The sequence below is a fragment of the Ursus arctos genome, unplaced genomic scaffold (genome assembly GCF_023065955.2).
Source record: "Ursus arctos isolate Adak ecotype North America unplaced genomic scaffold, UrsArc2.0 scaffold_34, whole genome shotgun sequence".
Taxonomy (NCBI): Eukaryota; Metazoa; Chordata; class Mammalia; order Carnivora; family Ursidae; genus Ursus; species Ursus arctos.
This window is the reverse complement of record NW_026623030.1, coordinates 473,434-501,342: the sequence shown is the minus strand read 5'-3', so window position 1 is coordinate 501,342 and position 27,909 is coordinate 473,434. Positions and strand designations below refer to the sequence as shown.

Sequence of the window (27,909 nt, the reverse complement as noted above, 5' to 3'; positions counted from 1 at the left end):
CTGTAATGTTGTTCTGTGCTCACACAGTCAGACCTTCAGACCCTCCAGGGTCTCCCTGTCTGTTTGTCACAGGCATTCATGGGAGTGGCCCTGGGGAACAGGGGCAGGTTGTGTCTCAGGTCCCCATGGGCCTGTAGCACGGTGTCATTGTTGATGCTGTCATCCCAGGTTGAATGGTAATACTCAGTCTTGTCCTCAGGCTGCAGGCCCAAGACGGTCAGAGAGGCAGTGTTCCCAGCATCAGAGCCAGAGACCCGAGCTGGGGTCCCTGAGGGCCTAGTGCTTCTAAGCATCAGCGTGTTGGGGGCATCATGAGGCATCTGTGGCTACCAGCACACATAAGGTGCTCCAGCATCCTTGCTGTTTCCAGGGAAGAGGGCTGACCTTCTGTCCCACAGACCCTGCCATGGTGGCTTCCTGTGTCCCCTCAGACTGGGCCCAGGACCCAGCGCCAGAGCAGCGCAGACACGCACGGGTGAGTCTCCGATGATTGTCCACAAGGAGTTATCAAATAGAGGCAAGAAATAGCCTGGGGCCACCCTGATCAGTCCCCCTACTTCCAAGAGACAGTCACCTGAGCACAGAGTGAGGAGGGTGAGGAGGAGAGGGGTCCAGGCCATGGTGGGGATGCCCCAGGCTCTGATTTTGAGCCCACAGGTGAAAGGCCTGCACAAAGCCTCTCTTACCCTCTCCCCTCCTGGGAGAGCAGAGAGGAACCCTTCATGCAAATCGCTCCCTTCCCTGGGGTCTCTGGGCCTGAATCTGGGGAAAGCAGAGTGTGGGGCAGAGCTGTGGAGCCTCTCCTGGGCCCCAGTGAGCACTGAGCAGAGGGCACAAGGCAGGGCTCCAGATCTGGGGGCCCAGCTGAGACTGCCCCCCCAACAGACCCACAGGGACAGGCCCACAGCCCCCTGCTGTCTCAGAGTCCAGACTCACTGCTGACTGGGAGGGATATCCTGGAGCTGAGCAGAGAGAGACACTCTGGACTTCAGCCTGCCTGGCTCACCACCCATCCCCATACAGGGCCAGGGTTTCTCATTCCCCAGGGGTCCCAGCCTGTGCTGCAGATGCCACCACACCTCAGTCATTACTTCAGAGACATGGCCTCCTCAGCATGAATCACCCTGTGCTCCTCCCACCACTTACCTAGTTGTGTTGTTGGGGCCACAGCTGAGTGACTCTCAGGAAGGATGTATCCTGCACCCAGTGAGCAGAAGTGCAGAGGGCATGCTGCCCCTTCACAGGCTCTATGGGGGAGGCTGGAGGGGACAGCCCATCTCCCTCTCATGTCAGGACACTCCCCACCGCAGCAGAACCGTCCCCATAACCCACTGCTCTGCCCCTGATGTGACAGAGTTCATTAATGACAATGTGCAGGGAATTCTTCAAGGAGAGACCAGGAGTATAAAGAAGTGAAATGTGGTTCTTCCGTGTCTCCTCTCTGGGAGCACCCACAGGAGACGGTCAACAAAACAGCCTTCCCAGGATGCAGCCAGGAACCCCCAGCCCTGAGGGGAGACACCAGGAGTGAACGGGTCTCCTGCACCAAGCTCAGGGCTCAGCCACATGGCTCTGTACATTTGGGGACATGCAGAGGGATGGGAGTTTCAAGGACATCACTGCGTCTCATGATCCAGAAATTCCTGGCGCCCTACGTCCTCTGTGCTCAGTCTGAGATGTATTTTAATTACTCACCAGATCCCTCTCTAGCCCTTCCATGTGCCAGACATGGTTGTACTTAGGCTGTAAATATTAACACAATGATTTTCCCCAGTGATTTTATCTAACCCATTCCTGCACTGCTAATGGAAGTATATATGTGTATTTCTATCCAACAACTCTCACTTAACATAGAACTGTATGTCCTATTCCTACAAATGCTTCATGGTTCCCTCTGACTACTTCACACAGGACATCTGATCACTGTCTTTCACAGTGAGTCAGATGAAAACCCAGCATGTGTCCATGATCTACACAACTTTGTTTGCTCCTGGCAGCACCAAGGACCTGGAGTTTGCTGATACTTAGCTGGTGCTCATAAATGCTTTTTAATTAAAACAAATAAATCAGCAAATGAAAAAAAAAACAAATATCTACCTCTTTAACGTATGGCTAAAATATGCATCTCCAGCTTCATTCGGACCATCATCGTCAACTCAAATTCTTAACCACAGACATGGTGTCATCTTAGACACATCCTTATACCTCACACACAATCCCCAAGTAATGCCTAAATCCAGTTTTCTCCACAAGAAAAATGACATTAAAATGTCCCTACCACCCAAAACAATCTATACATTCAATGCATTTCCTATGATCATTCCAATGATATTTTCAGAAATAGAAAAACAGAATTCCTGAATTTTGTATAGAGCCAGAAAAGGCCTCAAATTGCCAAAGCAATATTGAGAAAGAAGAACAAAACTGGAGACACCATCCTTCCTGCTTTCCAATTATATTACAACGCTACATTAATGAAAACAGTATCATATTCTCCTAAAGACACAAAGATGATTCCGCAGAATAAATGTCCAGAAATAGATATGAGTTTCCCTTGACCAGCAGGGAGGACATAGGCTGAAAATAGGGCCTTTGAGAGGTCACTGGAGAAAAGGTGACATGAATTTTGTAGGGGATTCAGTTAGGAATATGCATGAATCATAGAGCAGATGCCCCAAATGATATCCTTATGTTCTCACTGATGTTTCCCGGCACACTTTGGGAGACAAAGCAGGGATTACTGGATACCCTGCAGCAGGCACATGGTCACCCTTGCCACAGTGGGCACAGTGCACCGTGGCAAGGGTGACCATGTGCTTTAAGAAGCACAGTCCAATGAATGCTCCTTGCTGGGTGAGGCCACACCAGCCAAGAGCCCCCATCGATGCTGCCCTCTGCTCTCTGCTGCTTCCTGCACTGCGTGGGCTCCTGGAGGCCTGGCTCCGCTGTCAAATCCGGGTACCCATCGCCCTACTGGGTGCAGAGTTACTGCTGGGGATGATGAACAAGTTCTAGAAATGGATAGTTGTGATGGGTGCACCGCATTGGGAGTCTACTCAATATCTCTGAATTGCACATTAAAGAGTGATAGAAAGAGTACATTTTCTGTTCTGTATATCATAATAATTATAAATTATTAGTTGAAAATCAAATTATATTTAAGAAGCTGTACTCATACAAATATCCTGACATCCTTAAGTGTGTTAAGCTATTTTAAATCATTCTCATAACTAAAAACGTGCAGCAATTTATTTTATTATTTTATTTTTTTCCCTGTAGCCTCCACATACAAATGAGATAAAACAGCATTTGTCCTTCCCTGTAGGCCTTATTTCACGTAGGGACATGTCCTGCAGTTTCACCCATGCTGTCACAAATGGCAGGGCATCTTCCTGGAAAGACTCATGCGGTGGACCTCCTCTGTGCACAGGTGGGGGAGACCTTGTTCACGGTGCCCTGTAGTCCCCCCAACTGTGCGGATCACTGACAAGCCCCACTGCGCCAGGAAAGGAGAGGAGGACACAGTCCGTGTCTGCAGGCTCAGGAAATCTGCCACAGGGTTCCCATTGCCCTGATGGTGTTAGCTGTGTGTCCCTCACGTCTGTGGATCTCCTTCACCCACCATCCCTACAGCGGGCTCAGCGTCTTACAGCAATGCTCTAGCCTCCTCCTGAGGCACACAGGCTCCACAGAGAGCTTTGCTAAGTGACACTCAACGTTCCCCCCAGGGCTAACTACCCTCTCCTGACACCACAGCTGGAGAGCAGACACCCAGCCAGGGAGCCAGGCCCTCTGTGCACCTGGAAATCTTGTTCTGAGTCCTCACTCCGCACTCATCTTACTGCCTCCTTCCCAGGACACGGAGCCGCTCCATCAGCCCTGAGCTCAGGAGCCTGGAGGGAAGGCAGGGTCTCCGCTCTGAGCCCGGGAGGACCTGGCTCCTGAGGTGGAGGACCGCGCACCGGCTGGGACGGTCTGCAGGCTCTGACCAAGAAAAATAAGGAAAGTCTATGTGACTTTATGAAGAGAGAAAACGCCAGCGCAACAGGCCCTGGTTTCTACACTTGGGTCACCAGGCGGAGTTTCTGCATTATCTTGAGGTTTTTGTTGTCTTTTATTTCCCCGCGAGCTCACTTCCGTTGCACAGGACACCGGGAGGAAGGACACTGCGATCTAGCAGCTACTTCCGAGTACTGTCAGAGTGTATTCCAGCTATTTTAATTTGGAAGAGAGTCAGCGTACAAGGCTCTGAGCAGGCTGAGGTATTTGTCCCACTTCCCTGTGTGTGTCACTGTGACCAGCACTGCTGTGCCCGATCGCACAGTAATAGTCAGCCTCATCCTCAGCCCGCAGCCCAGAGATGAGCAGGACCCCTGCATTGGCCGAGACATCTTTGGAGCCCGAGAAGTGGCTGGGAACCCCGGGGCCCTAGTGCTTATCTGAGTCTGAGTAGTAGTACAGGAGATACCGGGGAGGGCTCCCTGGCCGCTGCTGGAACCAGTACATGTAGTAGCTGCCAACACTGATGTCCCTGCTCAGGGTGCAAGTGAGTCTGGCGGTTGTTCCCAGAGATGCAGAGAAGGAAGGTGGCTGAGTCACCACAGGCTGGGAGGGGAACCTGCAAACACAGACACTCATGGGTGATGGAACTATAAGTGGAAAAAAAAATCTCAAAATGCAGAGAATGGGAAGAGTCATTTGGGAACCCTGTGTTCCTGAGGCCTGTCCCTACCTGTGCAGTGAGACAGGAGCACGAGGACAGGAGTCCAGGCCATGGTGACACAGACCCTGGTCACCACAATGGGCTGGGCTGACCCAGGCCTCCTTTTCCCCTCCACCCTCTGCCCCATGAGGGGCTGTCCATGCAAATGGTCTCCACCCAGTGACTGCCCAGCCCCTCCCTGAGCCCTGGTGCTGGAGCTCAGCTCACAGCCCACACTGAGAAGAAAGGAGATGGCCTTCACCCCTGGGGACAGCCCTGGGAGGAAGCACCTGCTGAGATCACACTCAGGGGACCCTGTCAGGCCACAGGGGACACACTCTCAGTCCCCAGCAAGGAGCACAGGGCCCAGTTTCCAGTTGCAGGCTCCTCTGAATGAGTGATTTTCACTAAGCCTCTTTGTAGTGACCACAGGGCAGTGCCACGGCGCCCCCTGCTGGCTGCAGGGCACACACCTCACCATGGCCCTAAGCCCTGAGACCCCAGCCTGTTTCCTCAGTTCACCAGATCCCTGTGGATTCACACATCCATAATCTGAATCAAGGATAATGTGATCCCATAGTGCTGTCCCTGATTGCTGCAGCATTTTTCACTCTCAGAAGGATTCCTGATCTACGTGGGATGTAAACTTTTACCTCAATTCAGCGGGAAATGTTGGCACCTGGCAGAAGACACTGCAGACATTATAACACTGCACTGATATGTGATTTAGAATACGCCTACCTTGTGAATGTTTTACACTCCTTTGCATTATAGCAATGGACTCCAACTGCTGTCCGATAAATTTAGCTTTATCTTAATATACTGTGTTTTTAGCTAATTTTATTGGCTTACTAATTTACAAATAAAGGCAAAACAATGAATTTATCTTTGACGAAGTCCAATTTATCAGTGTTTTTTTTTTATGGATCATGCTGATGGTATCTTGTCTAAACATGTATATACAAACCATAGATCCTGAAGATTTTCTCCTTTTTTATGTTTATAGCTTTATGTTTTACAGTTGTATTTATAATCCTTTAGTGGTTTTTTTGTAATAAAGTGAGAGTTTTAGGTGAGATTCATTTCTACGGATATCCAATTGTCCTGTAGCCATTTGTCCAAAAGTCCAAACATCTTCCTCTGAAAGTCTTCTGCAACTTTGTCAAAAATACTTATCCATTCTTTTGTGGGTCTGCTTCTGCCTTTTCTGCTATGTTACATAGGGCCCTTGTGTCCATTCCAATGTGTTTTCTTGTGATAAGAATTGAATTAGTCTTTTGTGCAATTTGGGAAGAATTGACATCTTTATCATACTGAGTCTTCTAATCCATGAACAAAACCCGTCTCTCTATTGTTTTAGATCCACTTTAATTACACAGACCAGCATTGCAGCATCCATGGCCAGTACTTGTTTTGTTAAATATTCAACTACATACTTCAAAAAAAAATGTATTTTTAATTATTTTTCCTGTGTTTACTACTAGTATATACACATCTAAATGATCTTTCAAGGTTGGTCTTGTATTCTATGCCTTCACAAAATTACTTATTACTCTTTGAATTTATATATTTACATACATATTTGTAGCTGCCTTTGCATTTTTCCCATAGATCATTCTCTCACCTGAATACAGAGACAATTGTCTCTTATTCTTCTTAGTCTTAAGGTTTTCATTGTTTTTCTTGCCTTGTGGTTCTGTCTGGAACATCCAGTCCAGTGTCAAACAGTGGTGTTGAGATGGGACATGATTGCCTTGTCCTACCTGAGGATGAAAGATTTCAGTGTTTCACCTCCATGTGTGAGCTGCATGTGTTTTAAGTTTTCTTATCAAGCTGAAAATGTGTTCCTCTATTTTCATTCTCTGGAAATTGTTATCATTCTTATTCATTTATTCATTCATTCCCACCCATTATCATGAGTGGGTTTCAAATTGTGTCAAATGCTCTTTCTCTATTGATTGATAAGATCAGGGTTTTTCCTTTTTTTGCTGGTTAATATAGGAGATTACACGGATTCGTTTTTTTTTTTTTTAAGATTTTATTTATTTATTTGACAGAGAGAGAGACAGCCAGTGAGAGAGGGAACACAAGCAGGGGGAGTGGGAAAGGAAGCAGCAGGCTCTTAGCGGAGGAGCCTGATGTGGGGCTCGATCCCAGAAAGCTGGGATCACGCCCTGAGCCGAAGGCAGATGCTTAACGACTGTGCCACTGATTCATTTTTTAATATTAATTTTTTAATCTTAATTTGGCCTTGCATTCCTACAACACCCCATTTGGTCCTAGTGTGTACTTACTGAGATATATATATATATATACTTAAAATATATATTATTTTATGTTTTCTAAATGTTTTCTTTAGAATTTTAGTGTCTCTATTTATGACAGATATTCCATTTCATTGCTTGCTTTGTGCCCAGGAGCTACTGATACAAGCTACACACTGAAAAATTTAGAATCGTTGTTGATGACGGAACAGAAGGCAAGCTGAGGACAAAGCAGAAACTGACACCCTGCAAACCGCTCCCCCCCACCCCCCACTGATGTATGCAACATTCCTTGGCACTCCTGGCTACAACTAAAGAAAGGAAAAAACAAATGGTTAACTGACAGAGATCACAGTCCTGCAAAGACCCATAATTCTCCCTTAGTTTACACGTGTCCTAGTGATTTACAAGGAAGAAGCTTTCTTATCAATAACCTAACTTCCAGAGACCCATATTTCAGTTTCCTAGAGCCCTAAAGTTACCACCCCCTCCATAAAATTGAGGGAGGCTGAGGCAGAAGAAAATGGAAATAAAATGGAATTTATTTTAAACTTGAAGCCCATTGACAAGGACATGTGATAGGAGGAAAGTAACATTCTCCTGGGATCCCCCAACTATCTTACTATTAACACCTTCTAGAGGGGTCAACAACCTTAATTCGACAATAGCAAGTGAGCCTTCCTTAACATATGAAAGTACTTTCTCAACCTCCCTTTTTCCTCACCTCCCCCAAACCCATGGTATATAATCAGCCACCTCTCACAACCCGGGACAGCAGCTCTTTCTACCCACAGGTCCTGTCCCCGTGCTTTAATAAACCACCAATTTTGCACCAAAGACGTCTCAAGAATTCTTTCTTGGTTGCCGGCTCCAGACTCCACCCCACTGAACATCACCTGTATTCCACAACCTCATCATATGGTGTTGAACATGGGGCCTTGAGTCTTTACATTGGGACTCTGAACTTCGGTGCAAAATTGGTGGATACTTTCTCTCCTATTCCTTTACTGTCATTCCTGGGGCTCTTCAGGGAGTCCGGTCTAATTGTAACACTTTCCTGTCAACTGCGCAGGATGCAATCTTCTAGCCCCTGGCTACGCTATGGGGAGGAAAAAGCCTGCCTTTTGGCTGGAAGTTAATACCCTGGCCGGGATGGTAATAAGACCCAGAAACTTGATGGCCTCTCTTTACTGCTGTCCTTATAAAAAGTTGTCTGTTGTGGGAATGGGACAGCCACCTAAGTGACTAGCATGGCTGCCAATCCTAAGACTCCCATGTGAGGTTTCCTTCTCATTGATCTAATGTGATCCCCTCTGCATCCCTGGTCTAGCCACTTCTAGCCAAGGGACCTCCACTTGGGGCCGGCCTAAAACTAGGATGGGATGGAATTAAAACCCTATTGGGGACCATTTCCTAGGGAAGTTGGCTGTAAGGACCACATGTGTTAGAATGTCGCTTGGACCATGGTGGGTTTCTGTCTTTACTGTTTTCCACCAATGTCCTCTACTAATTACTTAGGCTATGAAATTTGGTAAAACTTTTCTAGTGTTCTCCATGGGTTAAAGACAGGTGGTTCTTCAAGGCAAGGCAATATACTTTTAAGGCAATACAAAATAAGGCATGACCTTCAAGGCATGGTATTTCAGTCCATTCACCAGGCACCCATCAGCAGCCTAGGACGTGATGGGCTAGGGGAGGGACACCAGAATCCCTCCTACGTGACTTTTACGGCAGGAATGCCTTCATGGGAAGGCAGGATTGTGATCAATAGTGATGTCTTGTTTGAGGGATGCCACCGGTCACTTTTGACACACGGGAACCTCTGACATATCCTGCGTAGGACGCCATCCGGGAGTTGGGGGGATTTTGGTAATCGACCTTCTTTATTTTTCTGAGCACGGCCTCAATAGGCTGCTTCTTCGGTTCCCAAGGACTCTCCATTGTGGTGCCTTCTAACCCATTGAAAGCAATTCAGATTGCAAAATTTAGGAAAGCACTGATCTCCTGTAACATGGCATGGCCTCAGTGGGATCTATTGGTTAGATCTCTTCTGTAGGGAACAGAGCAAATGGACCTAGGGTACCTTCATTTCTCATACATAGGCCTTCAATGCTCTACACCTAGACCCCGACCTAAGGGCCTCTTGTAGAATCTGTTTGCCTGAATGGGTCAGCTAGTAAACTCTCTCCTGACATATTGGATGATAATTATCTAAATAGGTCTCCTCTGAGGAAACCTAGGTTGCTGGAGGAGACACAGGCCATCCCACACAAAAGTGACTCTTGACTGTCTTCTCTCACTGTTCCTTCTAACAGATGTGGGGGCATCTCCCTCACTCATTTCCTGGGTTAATGACTACAACTGGAGCCAACTGTGGTTAGTTTATCTTGGGACAGGGACTTTAAGGAATATTGCCAAGCACCTGCCAAAACTCCCTTTGTTTTGGGGAAATTCCCTGTCTTCTCTAGCCCAACATGGAATGCCTATCCCCCTTATTGGCGGGGAAACATGGCGTCTGCTCCTGTTGAAGCTGATGAGCTCTAAAACTGGGAACCCTTTCTCAGACTTCTGGCAGCACTCTGCCTCTACTGTCTCCCCCTCCCCCTTCTTTCTTTTTTTTTTTAATATTTTATTTATTTGTTTGATGGAGAAAGAGACAACCAGTGAGAGAAGGAACACAAGCAGGGTGAGTGGGAGAGGAAGAATCAGACTCCCAGAGGAGGAGCCTGAAGTGAGGCTCGATCCCAGAATGCTGGGATCACGCCCTGAGCCAAAGGCAGACGCTTAATGACTGAGCCACCCAGGTACACCCCCTTCTTTCTGCACCACCTGGGGTGCAGCCTGCATTACTGGTTTCTGTACCATCCACGGGATGAGGTTGTGGAATATAGGTGAGATTCAGTGGGGTGGAGTCCGGAGCCCACAACCAAGAAAGAATTCTTGAGATGTCTTTGGTGCAAAATTGGAGGTTTATTAAAGCACGGGAACAGGACCCATGGGCAGAAAGATCTGCTGCCCCGGGTTGTGAGAGGTGGCTGATTATATACCATGGGGTTAGGGGAGGTGAGGAAAAAGGGAGGCTGAGAAAGCACTTTCATATGTCAAAGAAGACTCTCAGCACACTGGCTACCCCACCACCATCAAGCCAAGGCTGTCTAAACTATCACTGTGTCCTTATCAATGAGCTGCAGCTCCTTTCCTTAGTTTTAGGGCAGCCAGGAGTGTGGAGAAATGTTGCATACATGTGGGGGTGGGGGTTGCAGGGTGTCAGCTTCTGCTTTGTCTTCAGTTTGCTGTCCATTCCCCCATCATTTACCTCCTGAATAATTTTGACCCTTAAATCTTTAAGGTTGTTGAAGTTGGAAGGTCTCAACTTCTGTAACTTCTTCCTGCTGAATAGAGGCGTAGAGATGTCGCTACCAATGGGTCAATATTGGTCAGTGGGCAATGTATAGCAGAGTTATGAAAGGGGAGGTAGCTGAATCCAACACGGACAACATAGATGAACCTCCTTGAGTAGAAGGGATAATCTGTTACCTGGAAGTTACAGCAGTGAAGGAGTCTTGGCACTAGGAAGGGAGACACTGGAAATGACAAAATAAGGTTAATACTGTAATGAGAAAGGGAAGTCTGAATAAAAGACCTTTGATAGTTGACCTTTGATAATTTTCCTCCAATCCAGGAGTTTAAAACAATCACTAAAGGAAAGAGATCATTTAAAGCACCAATTTGAGTATTGATTTGTCAGGTAGAAACCCAGAAGTATTTTGGTGGTAATCTGGACTGTATACACAGCACTGCTTTTATGCCAGCACAAGTTTCACCTTGCGTAATTTAATGCCATTCCGTTTTGTAAAACTGCTTCATGTATTTGTATTACTTCAGAATTTAATAGATAAATGTTATTCTGAGTGTCATTTAGGGCTTTGACAGTGTACTTAAGAGTTTCCAAGTGCCAAACAACATCCTCCAGTATCAAAGAGGTAACAAAGATAGATGCTAGGTGGTCATACCAATGTAACACAGAACATGTCCACCATGGTTTTAAATTTTGGAAGGTTGGCTGAGTTGGTAATGTTTTTCCAGTCCAATCACAAGGAAAGTGGGGTCATCCATTATCTCCACAAGCCTATGGAGTGGGGTATGCTCGGGCTCTTAGCGAGTGATTTCATCATCCCAGCCACATAGAATTGGTCAAGGTGATATTTATACAATTGTTGGGGAATCTATCCCATTTCCTGGTTGTTCAAATAATTAAATATATGGCCATGGGGTCCTGTTATTAGCCCCATAGAATAAAAAGCATGAAGATTATATATACATGAGCTATCATATAGAAATAGAAAAAGCAATTTCTCTTAAGTTTACCTCAAGTTGTCTAGCTTAAGTAAACGTTTAAGGACACTCAGATCTAGAATTTAACATCCACAAATGTATGTTAGTTAAACATAGTTTTTCTCTCTAAAATAACCCTCATTTCCAGAGATAGCCAAATCAGGACTAATTTGTTTGCAAAACAAGTCCAATTTTAACAAACTTGGCATAATTATTTACATAAGCTCAGCAAGAATGGTGATTGATCATATAGATCTTTTAGAATCTGCTTTGCTGGAACTTTTATAAGGAATCTCCAGGTTGAACTTCTAGTAGTCTTTCCAGGCCAGAAGCCAAGCCAAGTACTTGCTACCAGACATGTCTGCGATACCTGTGGATTTGGGCAGGTTCCTCTCCATGAGGTCCCCAAAGCAGCCTGAGGTTACTGCACTTGCCAGGAAGTGACATTCTTTACTCACCTGGTGAGGCTGCTGGGAAATCTGTAAGCAAGTTATCAGGCCATTTCCAGGGGGCTTTATGGCTCCAGGTTTCATGAAGTCAACCATAGTTCCTTAAAGCTCTTTGGTCATATCTGAGTCTATGAATGTCTCTCAAATATGACATTCCAGTCAAAGCCTTGGTAAAATAACCAATGTTTCCAATGGTGTCCTGTTACAAGGAGAACAATACTTATTGAACTTATGCAAATGATTATGATTGTCATGGAAGAAAGAATACTTACTAGGACCTTTTTAATTTCAGAGGGTTCAGGTAGAGAGAAAATTTAAATGCTTTAATTTGCTTTATTATTATTTCTGTAACACATAACACTTCAATAGCCAGAAGAAAGTGATGCTGACCTTATATTAAAACATTAAAACTTTAGGAATTGCATAGAGTTACACCTTTTACCCAAGTGTAACTTAAGGCTTAACATTTGTTTAACAGTGCTTCCAGGGTAACTTAGCATATCAAAGGAAAAGGCCTAAAGACTTAAAGAGACTTCATTTACAATTTAAATGTTGGTAAAGTTTGTTCAAACCTTAAAATTATAGTTCATGCCTGAATAGGATTACAGATCATTACAAAACTCTATTTTTACTTAACCAAGTTGACACTTAGCGATTTGAAAGGCAAATTTGCAGGGTTCTATAGTTGTTAGCAAAACTTAGCTCCTTTAATATTGAGAAGTTTTAACTAAGTGATGAACGACCTGTTAATGACAAAGCATAGAAACTTTGTCTTCTGGGTGAAGCAAAATCTTCACATTTTCTTTTCTTTTTTTTTTTTTTTTAATATTTTTTATTGTATTATGTTAGTAACCAAACAGTACATTCCTGGTTTTTCATTTAATGTTCGATGATTCATTAGTTGCATATAACACCCAGTGCACCATGAAATACCTGCCATCTTCACCACCCATCACAGTCGATCCCATTCCCCCAACCTCCTCCCCTCTGAAGCCCTCAGTTTGTTTCTCAGAATCCACACTCTCTCATGCTTCATTTCCCCTTCTGATTACCCCCCTTTCTTTATCCATTTCTTCTCCTACCAATCTTCCCAGTTCTTATGTTCCATAGATGAGAGAAACCGTATGATAATTGTCTTTCTCTGCTTGACTTATTTCACTTAGCATTATCTCCTTCAGTGCCATCCATGTTGCAGCAAAGGTTGAGAAATCGTTCTTTTTGATAGCTGAATAATATTCCATTATATATATGGACCACAACTTCTTAATCCAGTCATCTGTTGAAGGACATCTCGGCATCCTTCCACGATGTAGCTATTGTCACCAGAGCTGCTATGAACATTGGGGTGCATATGGCCCTTCTCTTCACTACATCTATATCTTTGGGGTAAATACCCATTACTGCAATGGCTGGATCATAGGGTAGCTCAATTTTTAACTTTTTAAGGGACCTCCACACTGTTTTCAAGAGTGGCTGTACCAACTTGCATTCCCACCAACAATGTAGCAGGGATCCCCTTTCTCCACATTATCTCCAACAATTGTTGTCTACTGCGTTGTAAATTTTTGCCATTCTAACTGGTGGAAGGTGGTATCTTAGTGTGGTTTTGATTTGAATTTCCCTGATGGCTAATGATTTTGAACATTTTTCATGTGTCTGTTAGCCATTTGTATGTCTTCATTGGAAAAGTGTCTGTTCATATCTTCTGCCCATTTTATGATTTGATTATTTGTTTCTCGCGTACTGAGTTTGAGAAGTTCTTTATAGATATTGGATACCAGTCTTTTATAGCTATTATTTCTTCTTTGAATGCTTGCTAGAATTCCCTGGGGAATCCATCAGGCCCTGGCGTTTTGTTTTTTGGAAGGTTTTTAATCACAGTTTCAATCTCTTCATAATTAATTGGTCTGTTTAAAAAATCAATTTCTTACTGTTTCACTCTTGGTAGTTTATAGGTTTCCAGGAAGGCCTCCATCTCTTCCAGATTGCTTAATTTATTGGCATAACGCTGTTGATAAAAGTTTCTAATAATCCTTCCTATTTCATTGGTGTTGGTTGTGACCTCTCCTTTTTTATTCATAATTTTATTAATTTGGGTCCTTTCTCTATTCATTTGGATAAGTCTGGCCAGGGGGTTGTCAATTTTATTTATTCTTTCAAAGAACCAGCTTCTAGTTCTGTTGATCTGCTCTGTTGTACTCCTGGTTTCTAATTCATTGATTTCTGCTCTAATTTTGGTCAACTGCTTCCTCGTGAGTAGATTAGGCCTGTCCTTCTGTTGCTGTTCCAGCTTCTTGAGGTGAGAATATAAAAACTGCATTTTAGATTTTTCTATTCTTTTGACTGAAGCTTGGATGGCTATGTATTTTCCCCTTAGGACTGCCTTTGCAGTGTCCCATAGGTTTTGGACCATTGTATTTTCATTCTCGTTGGTCTCCATAAATTGTTAAAATTGATTTTTGATTTCCCGGTTTATCGAATCATTCTTGAGCAGGATGGTTCTTAGTCTCCAAGTGTTTGAGTTTCTTCCAAATTTTTCCTAGTGATTGAGATCCAATTTCAAAGCATTGTGGTCTGAGAATATGCAGGGAATAATTTCAGTCTTTTGGTATCAGTTGAGACCTGTTTTGTGACCCAGAACATGGTCTATTCTTGAGAATGTTCCCTGGGCATTAGAATAGAATGAGTATTCTTTGGTTGGGGATGTAGTGTTCTATATATATCTATGAGGTCCAACTCATCGAGTATGGCATTCAAAGCTCTTGTTTCTTTGCTGATTTTCTGCTTAGGTCATCTGTCTATTGCTGATAGTGGAGTGTTGAGGTCCCCTACTATTAACGTATTTTATTTATATGTCTCTTTATTTTGATTAAGAGTTGGATTGTGTATCTTGATGCTCCCCTCTTGGGGGCATAGATATTTATAATTGTCATATCCACTTGTTGGATACAGTCTTTAAGAATAATATAGTGCCCTTCTGTATCTCTAACTACAGTCCTTAGTTTAAAATGTAATCTGTCTGGGGGCACCTGGGTGGCACAGCGGTTAAGCACCTGCCTTCGGCTCAGGGCGTGATCCCGGCGTTATGGGATCGAGCCCCACATCAGGCTCTTCCTCTATGAGCCTGCTTCTTCCTCTCCCGCTCCCCCTGCTTGTGTTCTCTCTCTCGCTGGCTGTCTCTATCTCTGTCAAATAAATAAATAAAATCTTTAAAAAAAAATGTAATCTGTCTGATAGGAGAATTGCTTTTTTCCAGCTTTCCTTTGAGGTCCATTGGCGTGAAAGATGGTATTCCATCACTTTACTTTCAGTCTGAATGTATCTTTAGGTTCAAAATGAGTCTCTTGTAGACAGCAAATGCATAGGTCATGTCTTTTTATCCAATCTGCAATCCTGTGTCATATTATGGGAGCATTTAGGCCATTTACATTGAGACTGATTATTGAGAGATATGATTTTAATGATGCCATGTTGCCAGTAAAGTCTTTGTTTCTATCGATTGTGACTTTCTGTTCTTTATCACTCTTGGGGCCTTTTTACTTTTATAGAACCCCCCCTTAATATCTCCTGTAAGGCTGGTTTCATGGTTACGAAATTGGTCAATGACTGGCGATTCTGGAAGGTCTTTATCTTTCCATCAATTCTGAATGACAGCTTTGCTGGATAAAGTATCCTTGGCTGCATGTTTTTCTCTGAAAGAGCTATAAAAAATGCCCCCCTCAACCCTTTCTCTCATTCCAGGTCTGTGTAGACAGGTCTGATGTAATTCTGATATCTTTGCCTTGGTACATGAGAAATTTCTTTGCCTGGTCGCTTTCATAACTGTATCCTTGGATCCAATATTTGTGAATTGCACTATGACGTGACGTAGCGTAGGTTTGTCATGGTTGAGCTTGGGAGGGGTCCTCTCTGCCTCTTGGACATGAATTGTTTTCCTTTGCTAGATTAGGGAAGTTTTCAGCTATAATTTGTTCAAATATCTCTTCTAGACCTCTGTTTTTCTCCACACCCTTGGGGATGCTGATGATTCTGACGCTGGAACATTTCATTGAGTCAGTAATCTCCCGTAACCTATATTCTCAAGATTGGATTTTTTTTGAGCCAAGTTTCTATTTTAGCTTTCTCTTCTACTAACCCATCCTCCAATTCGCTGATATGTTCTTCTGCCTCATTCACCCTGGCCATCAGAACCTCTAGTTTTGACTGCATTTGATTCATAGAATTTTTATTTTCTGCCAGTTTCGCTCTCATTTCTGCCCTTAGAGATTCTATATTCTCATTAAGATTTTCGTTAATACTTTTTTCAAGTCTACGCATCATCTTGACCATTGTTACTCTGAACTCCATTTCTGATAATTTGGTTATATCCATATCCATCAGTTCAGTGGCAGAGGCCACAGACTCATTGTCTTTTCTTTGCTGGGGGGGATTTCTCCTTCTCGTCATTCTGATGTGGAGAGGTTTTGGGGTTGTCCAGTGTCCAAATTATTGACCAGGAGCCAGGCAGTGTGCCCTTCTTTTATAGGGAACTTAGGGATGTGGGCTTCTTGATTTTTCGGCCTGCCTTCTGGGGGAGGGGTCTGCCACGCTGATATTCAGGCCACCTTGTTTGGGTAGAGTCTCCTTGTCGCCTGAGAGGGGGATGGGGATTAGCACAATGTGAGCTGGTATTTCCGGGCTTTGTTCTCTGGGAGCTTTCTCTGGCGCTTTGTTGTTTCTCTTCTGAGAGTCTGAGCAGCAGTGGCCATATCCTAGCCTCTGTCTCAGAACAGAGAGATCACAGTCCACTCTCCACTGAGCTCTCTTGGCCTCTTTAACTCTGTTTCTGTCGGTGTTGCCAAAAACCCTGCAGCATCCCGAGTTGTGCGTCCCATAGCTGGTGTCCCAGCCCTCACTTCCAGGGCCAGCACGTCTCTGTCCTTTGTGCTTCTAACACTGATGGCCGGCCGGCCCGGTTCCCCCGCATGCTCCTGAGCTCCCTGTTTCAGTGTGGTTCATGTGCGCTCCGGAGCACCTGTTTTCAGTCACACCCCGCGTGCACTCCCAAGCTCTTGGTTTCAGTCCGGTTCCAGTGAGTGCTCCAGGGCTCCAGTTTTCAGTCTAGTCGTGGCACTCCTGAGCTCTCAGTTTCAGTCTAGTTCGACTGTGCACTCTGGAGCTCCAGTTGTCAATCTGTACACGCACCCACTCCCGAACTCCCAGTTTCAGGCCAGTTCCAGTGAGCGTTCCAGAGCTCCAGTTTTCAGTGTGGACGTGTGCATTCCCAGGCTCACGGTCTCTGCTTTCTCGCGGGTAGTGGTCCGAGAGTCCGACCCACTGCCCAGTGCAGGTGGCTATTGCATTCCGAACACTTGAGTGTGTCTGCTCCCTCCCCCTTCCATTTATCTCATGATATCTGTGCGCGGATTCACGGCTCCCTGCTTCATACCTCAATACGCATCGCTGGAGATGTTTGTTTGTAGAGATCCAGATGTATCTTCCTGCATCTCAGGCTGATTCCGTGGGTTTTCAGGATGGTCTGGTACATATGCAGCTCAATTCAGGGGACCAGCTGAAAAAGGGGTCCCCTACTCCTCTACCATCTTTTTTCCTCTCGAGTTTTGATTACTTTTAACTCCAAATAATCTTTATGCCAAAATGGCCCATCCTGGGGCAGCCTGCCATGGGCCTCTACAGTTTCCCTCTTCTGAAACTCTCAAGTTTTAATGCATTAATAACTGAGCTGGAGGGCACCTGGTTGTCTCAGTGGTAGAGCATGGGACTCTTGATCTTGACGTCATGAGGTCAAGCCTCATGTTGGGCTTAGAGTTTACTTAAAACAGCAACAGCACAAAAGTTGAGCTGATAAATTGTTCCCTCTCATGGAACCAGCGTTAGTCTGACAGTAGATCAGTCAGTTCAGTTAAACTCATTTCAGAAGATAGTGATGTACATGTGTTTTCAATATTAGGCCTGTTATTCAAGAAATAACATAGTAAACAAGAGGCATATTAAGGAAACAGGAGAAAAACAGTGGTTCATTATTAGGTCAAATATAAGTCACTTTCTGGTTTCTGAAAACAGCCAGTGGAGAAGACTTCTAGATGTCAAACTTGAAGCATCTTTAGATAGAGTGACAGCAGACTGTTATTATCTGACAGATTTTCCTGGTTTCGTTCAAAAGTGTCTGGTGATCTCCAAGGGGCCCACAGAGCAACAGGCATGAAGACTGTCAATGAATGAGCTGTTGTGATTTTTCTGAAGTTACTTCAAGCTGTTCATATTTAGTTTGCAGGGCTTCAAGAGAAAGGGCCGTTTTAGCTCTCAAAAAATCAGCCCCTAGTCCAGGTTATAACAAACCTTATTAGAATCTAACATTCAGTGAGGTATCTTATTGAAACTTTTTTTTCTCTCTATAATCATTCTCATTTTCTCCAAAGATATCCAAATTAACATGTGTTTGAAATATAAGTCTAGTCTTAACAGCTCAGCATCATTATTCACATAAGCACAGCAAGAATAGTGATTGGCCATATATGTTCTTGTAAATCTGCTTTGCTGTAATTTTTCATAAGAAATTTCTAGATTGTTGTGGTTCCAATTTGAATTTCCCTGATGGCTAATAATTTTGAACATTTTGTTCATGTGTCCATTAGCCATTTTTATGTCTTCTTTGCAGAAGTGTCTGTTCATGTCTTTTGCCCATTTTTTGACTGGATTATTTGAGTTTTGGGGGGGGTGTTGAGTTTGAGTAGTTCTTTATAGATCTTGGATACCAGCCCTTTATCTGTGGTGTCATTTGCAAATATCTTCTCCCATTCTGTGTGTTGCCTCTTTGTTTTGTTAACTGTTTCCTTTGCTGTGCAGAAGTTTTTTTATCTTGATGAAATCCCAAAAGATCATTTTCACTTTTGTTTCCCTTGCTTTTGGAGACGTGTCTTGAAAGAAGTCGCTGTGACTGATGTTGAAGTGGTTACTGTCTATGTTCTTCTCCAGGATTTTGTTGGATTCCTGTCTCACATTGAGGTCTTTCATCCATTTAGAGTTTTCCTTGGGAAGGCAGAGGGGAAAATGAACCATGAGAGACTATCGACTCTGGGAAACAAGTGGTGGGTTTCAGAGGGGAGAGGGTGAAGAGATAGGTTAACCCAGTGATGAGTATTAAGGAGGGCATGTATTACAATGAGCACTGGTTGTTATACACAAATAATGAATCATAGAACACTACATCAAAAACTAATGAAGTACTGTATGGTGACCAGCATAACATTAAAAAAAAATCACTGACAAAAAAAAAAAATCAAGATTGAATTCCTAATAGCCTTAAGACCAGAAACCAAGCCAAAACATGCACCAAGTATTTGCCAGACTTTGCTTTCCATACCTATAGATTTGATGAATTCCTCTTTTCTAAGGTCCCCATCCTATCCTGAGGTTCCTGACTGTGCCAGGAAGTGACTTTCTTTACTCACCTGCTAACGCTGCAGAAAACTGTGTAAGCAAGGTATCTGGCCAACATCTTCATGGGGCTCTATTGGCTCCCTAGAGTTGTTATGGGTATGTCAAAAGCAAGAGGAAATGCTTTCTATACATGTGGAGATAACCCACTTTTCAGAGGGTTCTCATTACAAGAATCAAAGACAAACAGACTAAACTTGGAGCCACAGGAAAAATTCAACATATGACTCTTCAGAGAGGCAGGCCATAAAGGACCATGCTCCTCCACTTAAGGGTGTGGTGGGGGTGACCTTGGGTCCAGGGATGGTGTGGCACCAGGGACTGCTGGGTTGGGGAGTTCTAGCTTGGGGCGTCAGCTATGGTTACACAGTGATGTTTCAGCCAAGCCCTGAGTGCCAAGCCTCCACCTACTCCCAGCAGACTGGACACTCACGAAGTGTCAGAAGGGCCCAGGAGCAACCCTGCTTGGTCCTCACAGGGAAACAAAATACTGGAATTAAGACCTCCTGCAATGAAAGTGACAAGTGAGTTCCAATCAGCACTGGAGGTCATTTGCTTCAGTCAACTCTCCTAACTCCTATCCACTGAACAAGAAGTGTGTGTGTGTTTGAGGAACCGCATCAAAGAATATCCTTTGATGGACATCATTACATGGACATCGTTTGGATGTCTGCTTGATCTCTTGGAAGTTTGAGATGGGCCATTTGTTTTCTCTCCACTTCCAGATCCTTACTGTGGTGTGCAGAGCCTTCCATTAATTAGATTAATAGGGAGATTCATGAAGATAAGATGAGTTCTGATGAAGAATCTAAACTATTGGGATTTTTGTTTTGTTTTGTTTTTGATATGATTCTCCATGATTCATCAGTTCAGTATAACACCCAGTGCTCATCACTTCACATACCCTCCTTAATGCCCATCACCCAGTTACCCCATTTCCCATCCACCTCCCTTTCTGTAACCCTCAGTTTGTTTCCTGGAGTCAAGAGGCTCATATGGTTTGTCTCCCTCTCTGATTTATTCCCATTCAGTTATCCCCCCACACACACTCCTAATGTCCTCTGCACTATTCCTTATGTTCCACGTATGAGTGAAACCATATGATAATTGTGTTTCTCTGATTGACTTATTTCCCTTAGCATAATATCCTCCAGTTCCATACATGTTGATGTAAATTGACATGGAAGGATTTGGATTTGAGCAAAATATTTATTTGAGGTAATGAAGTTATCTTTTCAGTGAATAGGTCTCACTCAGGCTTTAGAAATATTAAGGCTAGAAAAGACTATTGAATTGACTTAAATCAATACTTTAAAGAAATTAGCAGGAACAAAGGGAAATCAGTGCCTGAATAAATGAAAACTTACAAATTGGAAACAAAGTTATATCACTTAAATTTTGAAGCATGTCATAGATGTTTTCAAATTTTTCTTAGATCTCTTTGTGTCTTATAATGTATATCAAGGCCAAAGCCATTAAAATGAATGCATTAAATGTAGAGAAGCAGCAGACAATAGCTCCAGAAAGTTCAGATATGGAATTATTAACAGATTAATATTATAATATTATTATATTAGATTACTAATATTATAAATAGAGTTAAGGTTTTAAATAAACTTTATTTTAGACAGTTTTAAATTTACAGAAAAATTGTGAAAATAGTACAAAGAAGTCTATGTTATCAATATATTCTGCACCTACCTCTATTATTAACACCTTTAATTAGATGGTATGTTTGTTACAATTCACAAACTTATATTAATGCATTTGCAACAAAAGGCCATAATCTATTACAATTTCCTTAGATTTATCCATTTACCCATTCCTTTTTCTTCTTTTTTCTTTTCTTTTTTAACTTTTTCTTTTTTTTTTATTTTTTAAATTTTATTATGTTATGTAAGTCACCGTACAGTACATCATTTGTTTTTGATCTAGTGTCCCATGATTCATTGTTTGCGTATAACACCCACTGCTCCATGCCGTAAGTGTCCTCCTTAATACCCATCACTGGGCTAACCCATCCCGCACCCCCCTCCCCTCTGAAACCCTCCATTTGTTTCCCAAAGTCAATAGTCTCTCATGGTTCATCTCCCCCTCTGATTTCACCCCCTTTATTGTTCCCTTCCTTTTCTTAATGTCCCCATGCTTTCCTTATGTTCCACCTATTAATGAAACCATTTACCCATTCTTACTCAGGGATCCCATCTGGGACACCACGTTACAATTACTAGTCATGTCTCCTCATGCCTTCTTGTTCAAGGAAGTGAGAATAACTCTAGAAGGAACTCATATAACAAAGTAACAAACAGCTCCAGAAACCTGTAGTTCAATCATCCTTAATGGTGAAGCACTGAGCAATGTTGCAGTGGACATTTGTGGGCAACTTGTATTTTGTTTTGAGGACCTGTTTTCAGTTCTTTGGGGCACGTATCTAGAAGTGGAGTTCCTGGATTACACAGGAATTCTGTGTTTACCTTAATGAGGACTCACCAATCTGTTTCCAGCTCATGTGCACCACTTCATATCCCCACCAGCCTTATACGAGAGCTCCACCTTCTCCACATCCTTGTGAAACCTTGTTACTTTTCATGTTACTGTTGTTGTCATTGTTAGTGCCTTCCTAGTGGGTACTAAGTGGTATCTCACCATTGGTTTGATTTGTATGTCAATGGCTATTGATGTTGAGCATCTTTCCAAGAGTTTCTTGACTACTGTACATCTTCTTTGGTGAAATGTCTATACAAGTCGCTTACCAATTTTTTTTTTAATTAGGATATCTTACTGTTATTGTGTTGTGGGAGTTACTGACACATTCTGGATACTTGACTTCTAACAAATATATGAGTTACAAATGTTCTCTTCCATTCAATGGGTTGTATTTTGTCTTTCTTGAGAGTGTACAAACATACTAAATTTAGAGAATTCAAATTGATGACCCCCCCCCTTTTAGGCCGGTGCTTTTGATATCATATGTAAAGAATCCACTGTCAAACCAAAATCATGGAGATTTACTTCTATGTTTTTTTCCTGAGACTTTTATAGCCATGGTTGTTAAATTTAGAACTTTGATCTATTTTCCATTCTTTTTTTTTGTATATGGTATTTGGTAGAGGTCTAATTTCATTCTTTTGTGTGTGGATATCTAGTTGTTCCAGCACCATTTGTTGGAGAGACCAGTTTTTCCACATTAAATTCTCTTAGAACCCATTTGAAAATTTATTGACCATAGATGAGGGATTTATTTGTGGACTCTCAAAAATGTCTGATTTATCTGTATATCCATCCATAGACCAGGACCACACTCTTGATTACTGCAGCATTGTAAGTAAGTTTTAGTGAGTCTTGAAGTCTGGAATTGTGAGTGCTACTGATTAGTTCTTCTTCAGTATTGTTTGCATGTTCTGAATCACTGCAATTCCACTAAAATTGTAAGATCCTCTTTGAGTGTGCAAGAGAGGTATTTGGGGATTTGATAGGGATTGAATTTAATCTGTCAATTGCTATGGAAAGTATATGTTTCCAAACTATTTATTTCTTTATTTTTTGCAAAGTTAATTAAGATTTTAAAAAATTACTAAGCACAAGTTACTCTACTTTTGTCGTATTACAGAGAAACCATAACGATAAATATGGGTTTGTTAGTAAACCTGGTTTGTGCTTTATTGAATTATGGGGTTATGCTTCTAAAAACTGTGAAATGCATTCATTAATTTGCTAATCTGTAGAATACTGGCATAACAAACGGTTCACAATTACTTACTACTTAGTTTTCAAGAGGAAATAAAGTTTCTAAGAGTTAAGAATTCTATTAAATATAATTTAGACTACTAGAAATAATAAGGAACACAATTCTGGATGCCAAAAGTAAGACATGTGGTTTTTTGGGGACAAAAAAAAAATGAGGAATGTGAATACCTATTTTTTTTAGGAAAAAGAAATGTAAATTTGCCCAAAAATGAGGCTGGTTTTATGAAGAAAGAAAATTTAGCTCAAAATCTAATCGTATAAGAGAAAGTTGTAAGCTTTTGGAAAAAGAAATCTGGAAAGGAAATTTATGTGTGATAAATACTGGTTAAAATTAAGATAAATTTAAGTAAATGAATGAGTAGTCATATCAAAATATGTGGATGCAAAATTGAAAATGTTTTCTATTTGTTAAAAGGATAAACTTTTCTTGAACTATTATTCTGCATTAAAAAAAAGTTTGTAATCAATTTTAAAGTTATTAGCCTAGACAGAAGTGCTCTGTTTTGCCAAAATATTTCCTATGTGTATCAAGACCTTGATTTATATTAAAACTCTGATTTTTTTAAAAGATTTATTTATTTATTTGAGGGAGAGAGAGGAAAGAGAGAGAAAGTGCATGGGCAAGAATGGCAGAGGGAGAGAGAGAGAGAGAATCTCAGTCAGAATCCACACTGAGGGGGCGCCTGGGTGGCTCAGTCGTTAAGTCTCTGCCTTCAGCTCAAGTCATGATCCCAGGGTTCTGGGATCGAGCCCTGCATCAGGCTCCCTGCTCAGTGGGAAGCCTGCTTCTCCCTCTCCCACTCCCCCTGCTTGTGTTCTCTCTCTCACTGTCTCTTTCTCTGTCAAATAAGTAAATACAATCTTTAAAAAAAAAATAATCTGCACTGAGCATGGAGCCTGATGAGGGGGGTCGATCTCATGACCATGAGTTCTGAGCTGAGCTGAAACCAGATGCTTAAGCAACTGCCCCACACAGATGCCCCCCAAAATTTAATATTAATATTGATAACAATTATTATAATTATATATAATATATTATATATAATAATTATATTGATAAAATAATTAATATTGATATGTAAAACAACTCTACATTTTGCTTACAACTATGTAATTTAGTGCATTTGCCTTTGATATATGTTCGTGTCGTGTGTCACAGGAATAACTACATTTCCTTGTCAATTGCATCGTAATCCCATCTGTAGCTATGGCCACTTTCATGTCTTCTCATGTACAGTTACCATCTTACTCCGATGCTACTGCAAATGTATTTTAACTTCAAGGATATTGATGGGGAGGACTTTTTTTTTTTTTAAGATTTTATTTATTTATTTATTTATTGGACAGAGAAAGAGACAGCCAGCGAGAGAGGGAACACCAGCAGGGGGAGTGAGAGAGGGAGAAGCAGGCTTCTCACTGAGCAGGGAGCCTGATGTGGGTCTTGTACCTAAGACCCTAGGATCATGACCTGAGCTGAAGGCAAACGCTTAACGACTGAGCCACCCAGGCGCCCCAATGGGGAGGACTTCTAATGAATCTAAGTTTCTGATACCTTCAAGATAGTCAAACTAAGGGAAAAATTTTGAGAACTAATAGAAAAACTAGATTCAAACAGAACAAAACCAGTAACATGAAACAAAGTACAGAGGCGGATGACTATAATGTTTGACTTTTTGTTTGAAACATTGCTGACTTTTCAAAATGTTCTTTTCTTCATATTTAAGGAAACATCTCCTATGCTAACTGATCTATAAAAACTTGATGAAATGCACCTTTGTGAACAAACTAAGTTATTTATCTTTTCTCCCTGCCTGATCCTTCCAGATGTCAGAAACTGTTAGTGAGTATTCTCATATTTTTATGGCCATATATTTATTAGCATAAGTACGATAAGAATCTGTTTTCCTTGTAACAGCATATCATTGAAATCATTGGTTATATTATCAATACTTTGATTAGAAGGTCATATTTGAAAGAGATATGCATATGCATAATCTCAGATATGACTAGGCAGCTTTAAGGAACTAACACTGACTTTAGTGAACTAATGCAGCCTCTTGGAAATATCAGCCTGCTATCACTTGTTTCCACAGTTTCCAGCAGCTCTACCTGGTGAGTCAAGCAGATTACTTCTGGGAGCACGTGGGTGGCTCAGTCTATTAAGCATCTGCCTTCAGCTCAGGTCATGATCCTGGAGTCCTGGGATTGAGCCTGAGTCAGGCTCTCTGCTCAGTGGGGAATCTGCTTCTCCCTCTCCCTCTGCCTGCTGGTCCCCTGCTTATGTGCATGCTTTCTCTCTCTCTCTCTTTCTCTCGCTCTGTCAAATAAATAAATAAAATCTTTTAAAAAGTTTATTTCCTGGCAGGTTCAGGAACTACAGATGTTTTGGGTACATCGAGAAGCGAGGAATTTACCCAAGTCTACAGGTGTTGCAGGCCAAGTCTAATGGCAAGTATTTGGCACAAGTGTTGGCTTGGCTTCTGGCCTGGAGGGGCTGTTAAACATTCAATCCAGAAGTTTCTTATTAAAGTCCCATCAAAGCATGCTTTAAAAAGCCTATGTGGTCAACTACTATTCTTGTTGCACGTATGTAAATAATCAGAACAAGTTCTTTTTGAAACTAGATTTATTTTGCAAACAAATTAATGTTAATTTGGCTATATTTACTAGAAATGAGGATGAGTGTAGAGAGAAAAAAAACACACAAAACACATTATGTTTTCATAACACACCTGAGTAAATATTTGATTTCAATCCTGTTCATTATAACCTGGAATAGATCCTAATTTTCTCTAGCTTCCTAAAAGGTCCAGCTACTAATCTCCAAAGTAGCATGTTAATTTTTCTCCCACCTTTCTGAGTTGGACTCAAACTGCCCTCTATCCTGAAGTCCTGAAAATTAAAATACAAACAACGATGAATCAAGGGATACTACATCAAAAGCTAATGACGTACTGTATGGTGACCAACATAACATAATAAAAATAAACAAACAAACAAACATGACTTAGTTAAGAACAATCACCACAGCAGCTCACATAGCGACGGTCTCATGCCTGTTGCTCTGTGAGCCACTCAGAGATCATCAGACACATTTGAACATCAGAGCAGGAAAATCTGTCATGTTGTCACAGCTTGGCGTCCCTCTATCTGAAGATGATTTCAACATGATATCTAGAAGTCTTCTCCACTGGCTATTCTCAGAACTCAGAAACTGCATTGTAATTTGATCCAATCATTAACCATTATTTTTATGTGCTTCCATAAAAATGCCTCTTGTTCAATACCTGATTTCTGGAACCACAGGCCTTACCTTGAGAACACACCTGCATCACCCCCTCCTGAAATGAGTTTAACTAAACCAGCCTATTGTCCGGGGAGGCTCAAAAAAACTCAACCATCTACCAGCCCAACTTTTGACATGGGTAACTTTGGGAAGTTTCGGAGGAGGGAGGGAACTGGGATTCCCTGTTAACCCCTCCAATGCTGTTAACCCCTCCAGTGCTGCAGCACCACCCAACGACCTCACCCCTTCTCATGCTCCTGGGACGCAGCTTTCCTTTACATGTTTACATTCTGTGTCCTCCATCTTCCCCCAGACACTGTCAGCTTCCCGAGTATGGGGAGCCTTCCTATCATATCCATCTGTGCCCCACATCCCTGGACTCACATGTGGCACATACTAGGTGTTCAGTAGGTGGTGTGGGTGCATATTATTTGACAGTGTTCTGTCCTCAGTCAGACACAGCTGGACTCTGTGCCTCTGTTTCTGTCCTGTCATAGACTCTGTCCCCAGGGCAGCCTGCCCCTGGGACCCAGGACTTTCTCCTTAATATGAGAAAATCCTAAAATGCATTCCTGCAAAGGACAGGTTTTGGGGTCTGAACTTAAGAGAAGGTGGATGATTTTGTAGTCAACGTTCACTGAGATTCGTCTCAGACCACAGTTTAGAACAAAGAAAAGAATGATTTGAACAAGAAGCAAAACTGCAAGGGGAACCCCATTGCTGGGGGGACAGCAGGTTTTTGTCTCACTTCCCCAAAGGCCCGGGACAATGTGTGAGCACTGAGACTGCTATCATAGGACTGACAGTAATAATCCGCCTCGTCCTCAGCCTGGAGCCCAGTGATGGTCAGCGTAGCTGAGCTGCCAGACTTGGAGCCAGAGAATCGATCCGGGATCCCCGACGGTCGGTCGTTATCACCATAGATGACGGTTCTGGGAGCGGTTCCTGGGAGCTGTTGATACCAGTTCACATAATTACCAACGATGTTGGAGCTGCTTCCAGTGCAGGAGATGGTGACCGTCTGTCCCAGGGCCCCCGACACGGAGGACGGCTGAGTCAGCCCAGACTGGGCCCAGGACCCTGCAAGGGGGAGAGAAACAGAGAGAGTGATGTTGGGGTCTGCAGACAGGAGGAGGATGCAGGACCCATATGTCTTCCCAAGGTCCCTTTACTTGTTCCTGCCTCCAGTCACCTGTGCAGTGAGCGAGGAGGGTGAGGAGGAGGAGGGACCAGGCCATGGTGGAGACCATCACGGATCCTGACTTCTATGCCCCACAGCTGAGCAGAGCCTCCCCTAATCTCCCCCTTCTCCTCTTAGTCCTCTCAGAGAGGGAGGGCCCATCCATGCAAATGAGACCCCCAGCTCTTTGACCCCTCCCTGGCCCTGGGTAAGATCCCTCTGCCTGAAGATGTCAGTGGGGTGGGTAGGGGAGGGGCTGTGTGGGGACAGGGGTGGGAGTCCCAGCTGTGAGCTCTGAGCCTAAGGCACAGGCAGGACCAGGGGGCAGGTCCCAGCTCTAATCCCCCCTCCTCAAAAATGGGACCCAAGTGCCCCCTGGTGTCCAGATTCAGGGAAACTATTGTGTGACTAGTAAGCAGGGCCCATCAGACCCATCAGTAACCCTGCCTGCTCAACTGATTTGCCCACTGTTCCCTGCATTAGGGCCTGACCAGGTGTTCCTATATGTC

The 27,909-nt window shown here is 43.0% G+C and overlaps 1 gene segment (V, D, J or C); it reads right to left on the bottom strand.

Annotated features, from left to right (window-relative positions):
- Positions 1-35: 35 nt before the first annotated feature.
- LOC113248744 (immunoglobulin lambda variable 1-40-like) lies at positions 36-27,518 on the bottom strand. The segment is given in 3 exon segments: positions 36-200; positions 26,969-27,300; positions 27,413-27,518. Coding segments are annotated over 3 exon segments (555 nt in total).
- Between the last annotated feature and the right edge of the window lie 391 nt (positions 27,519-27,909).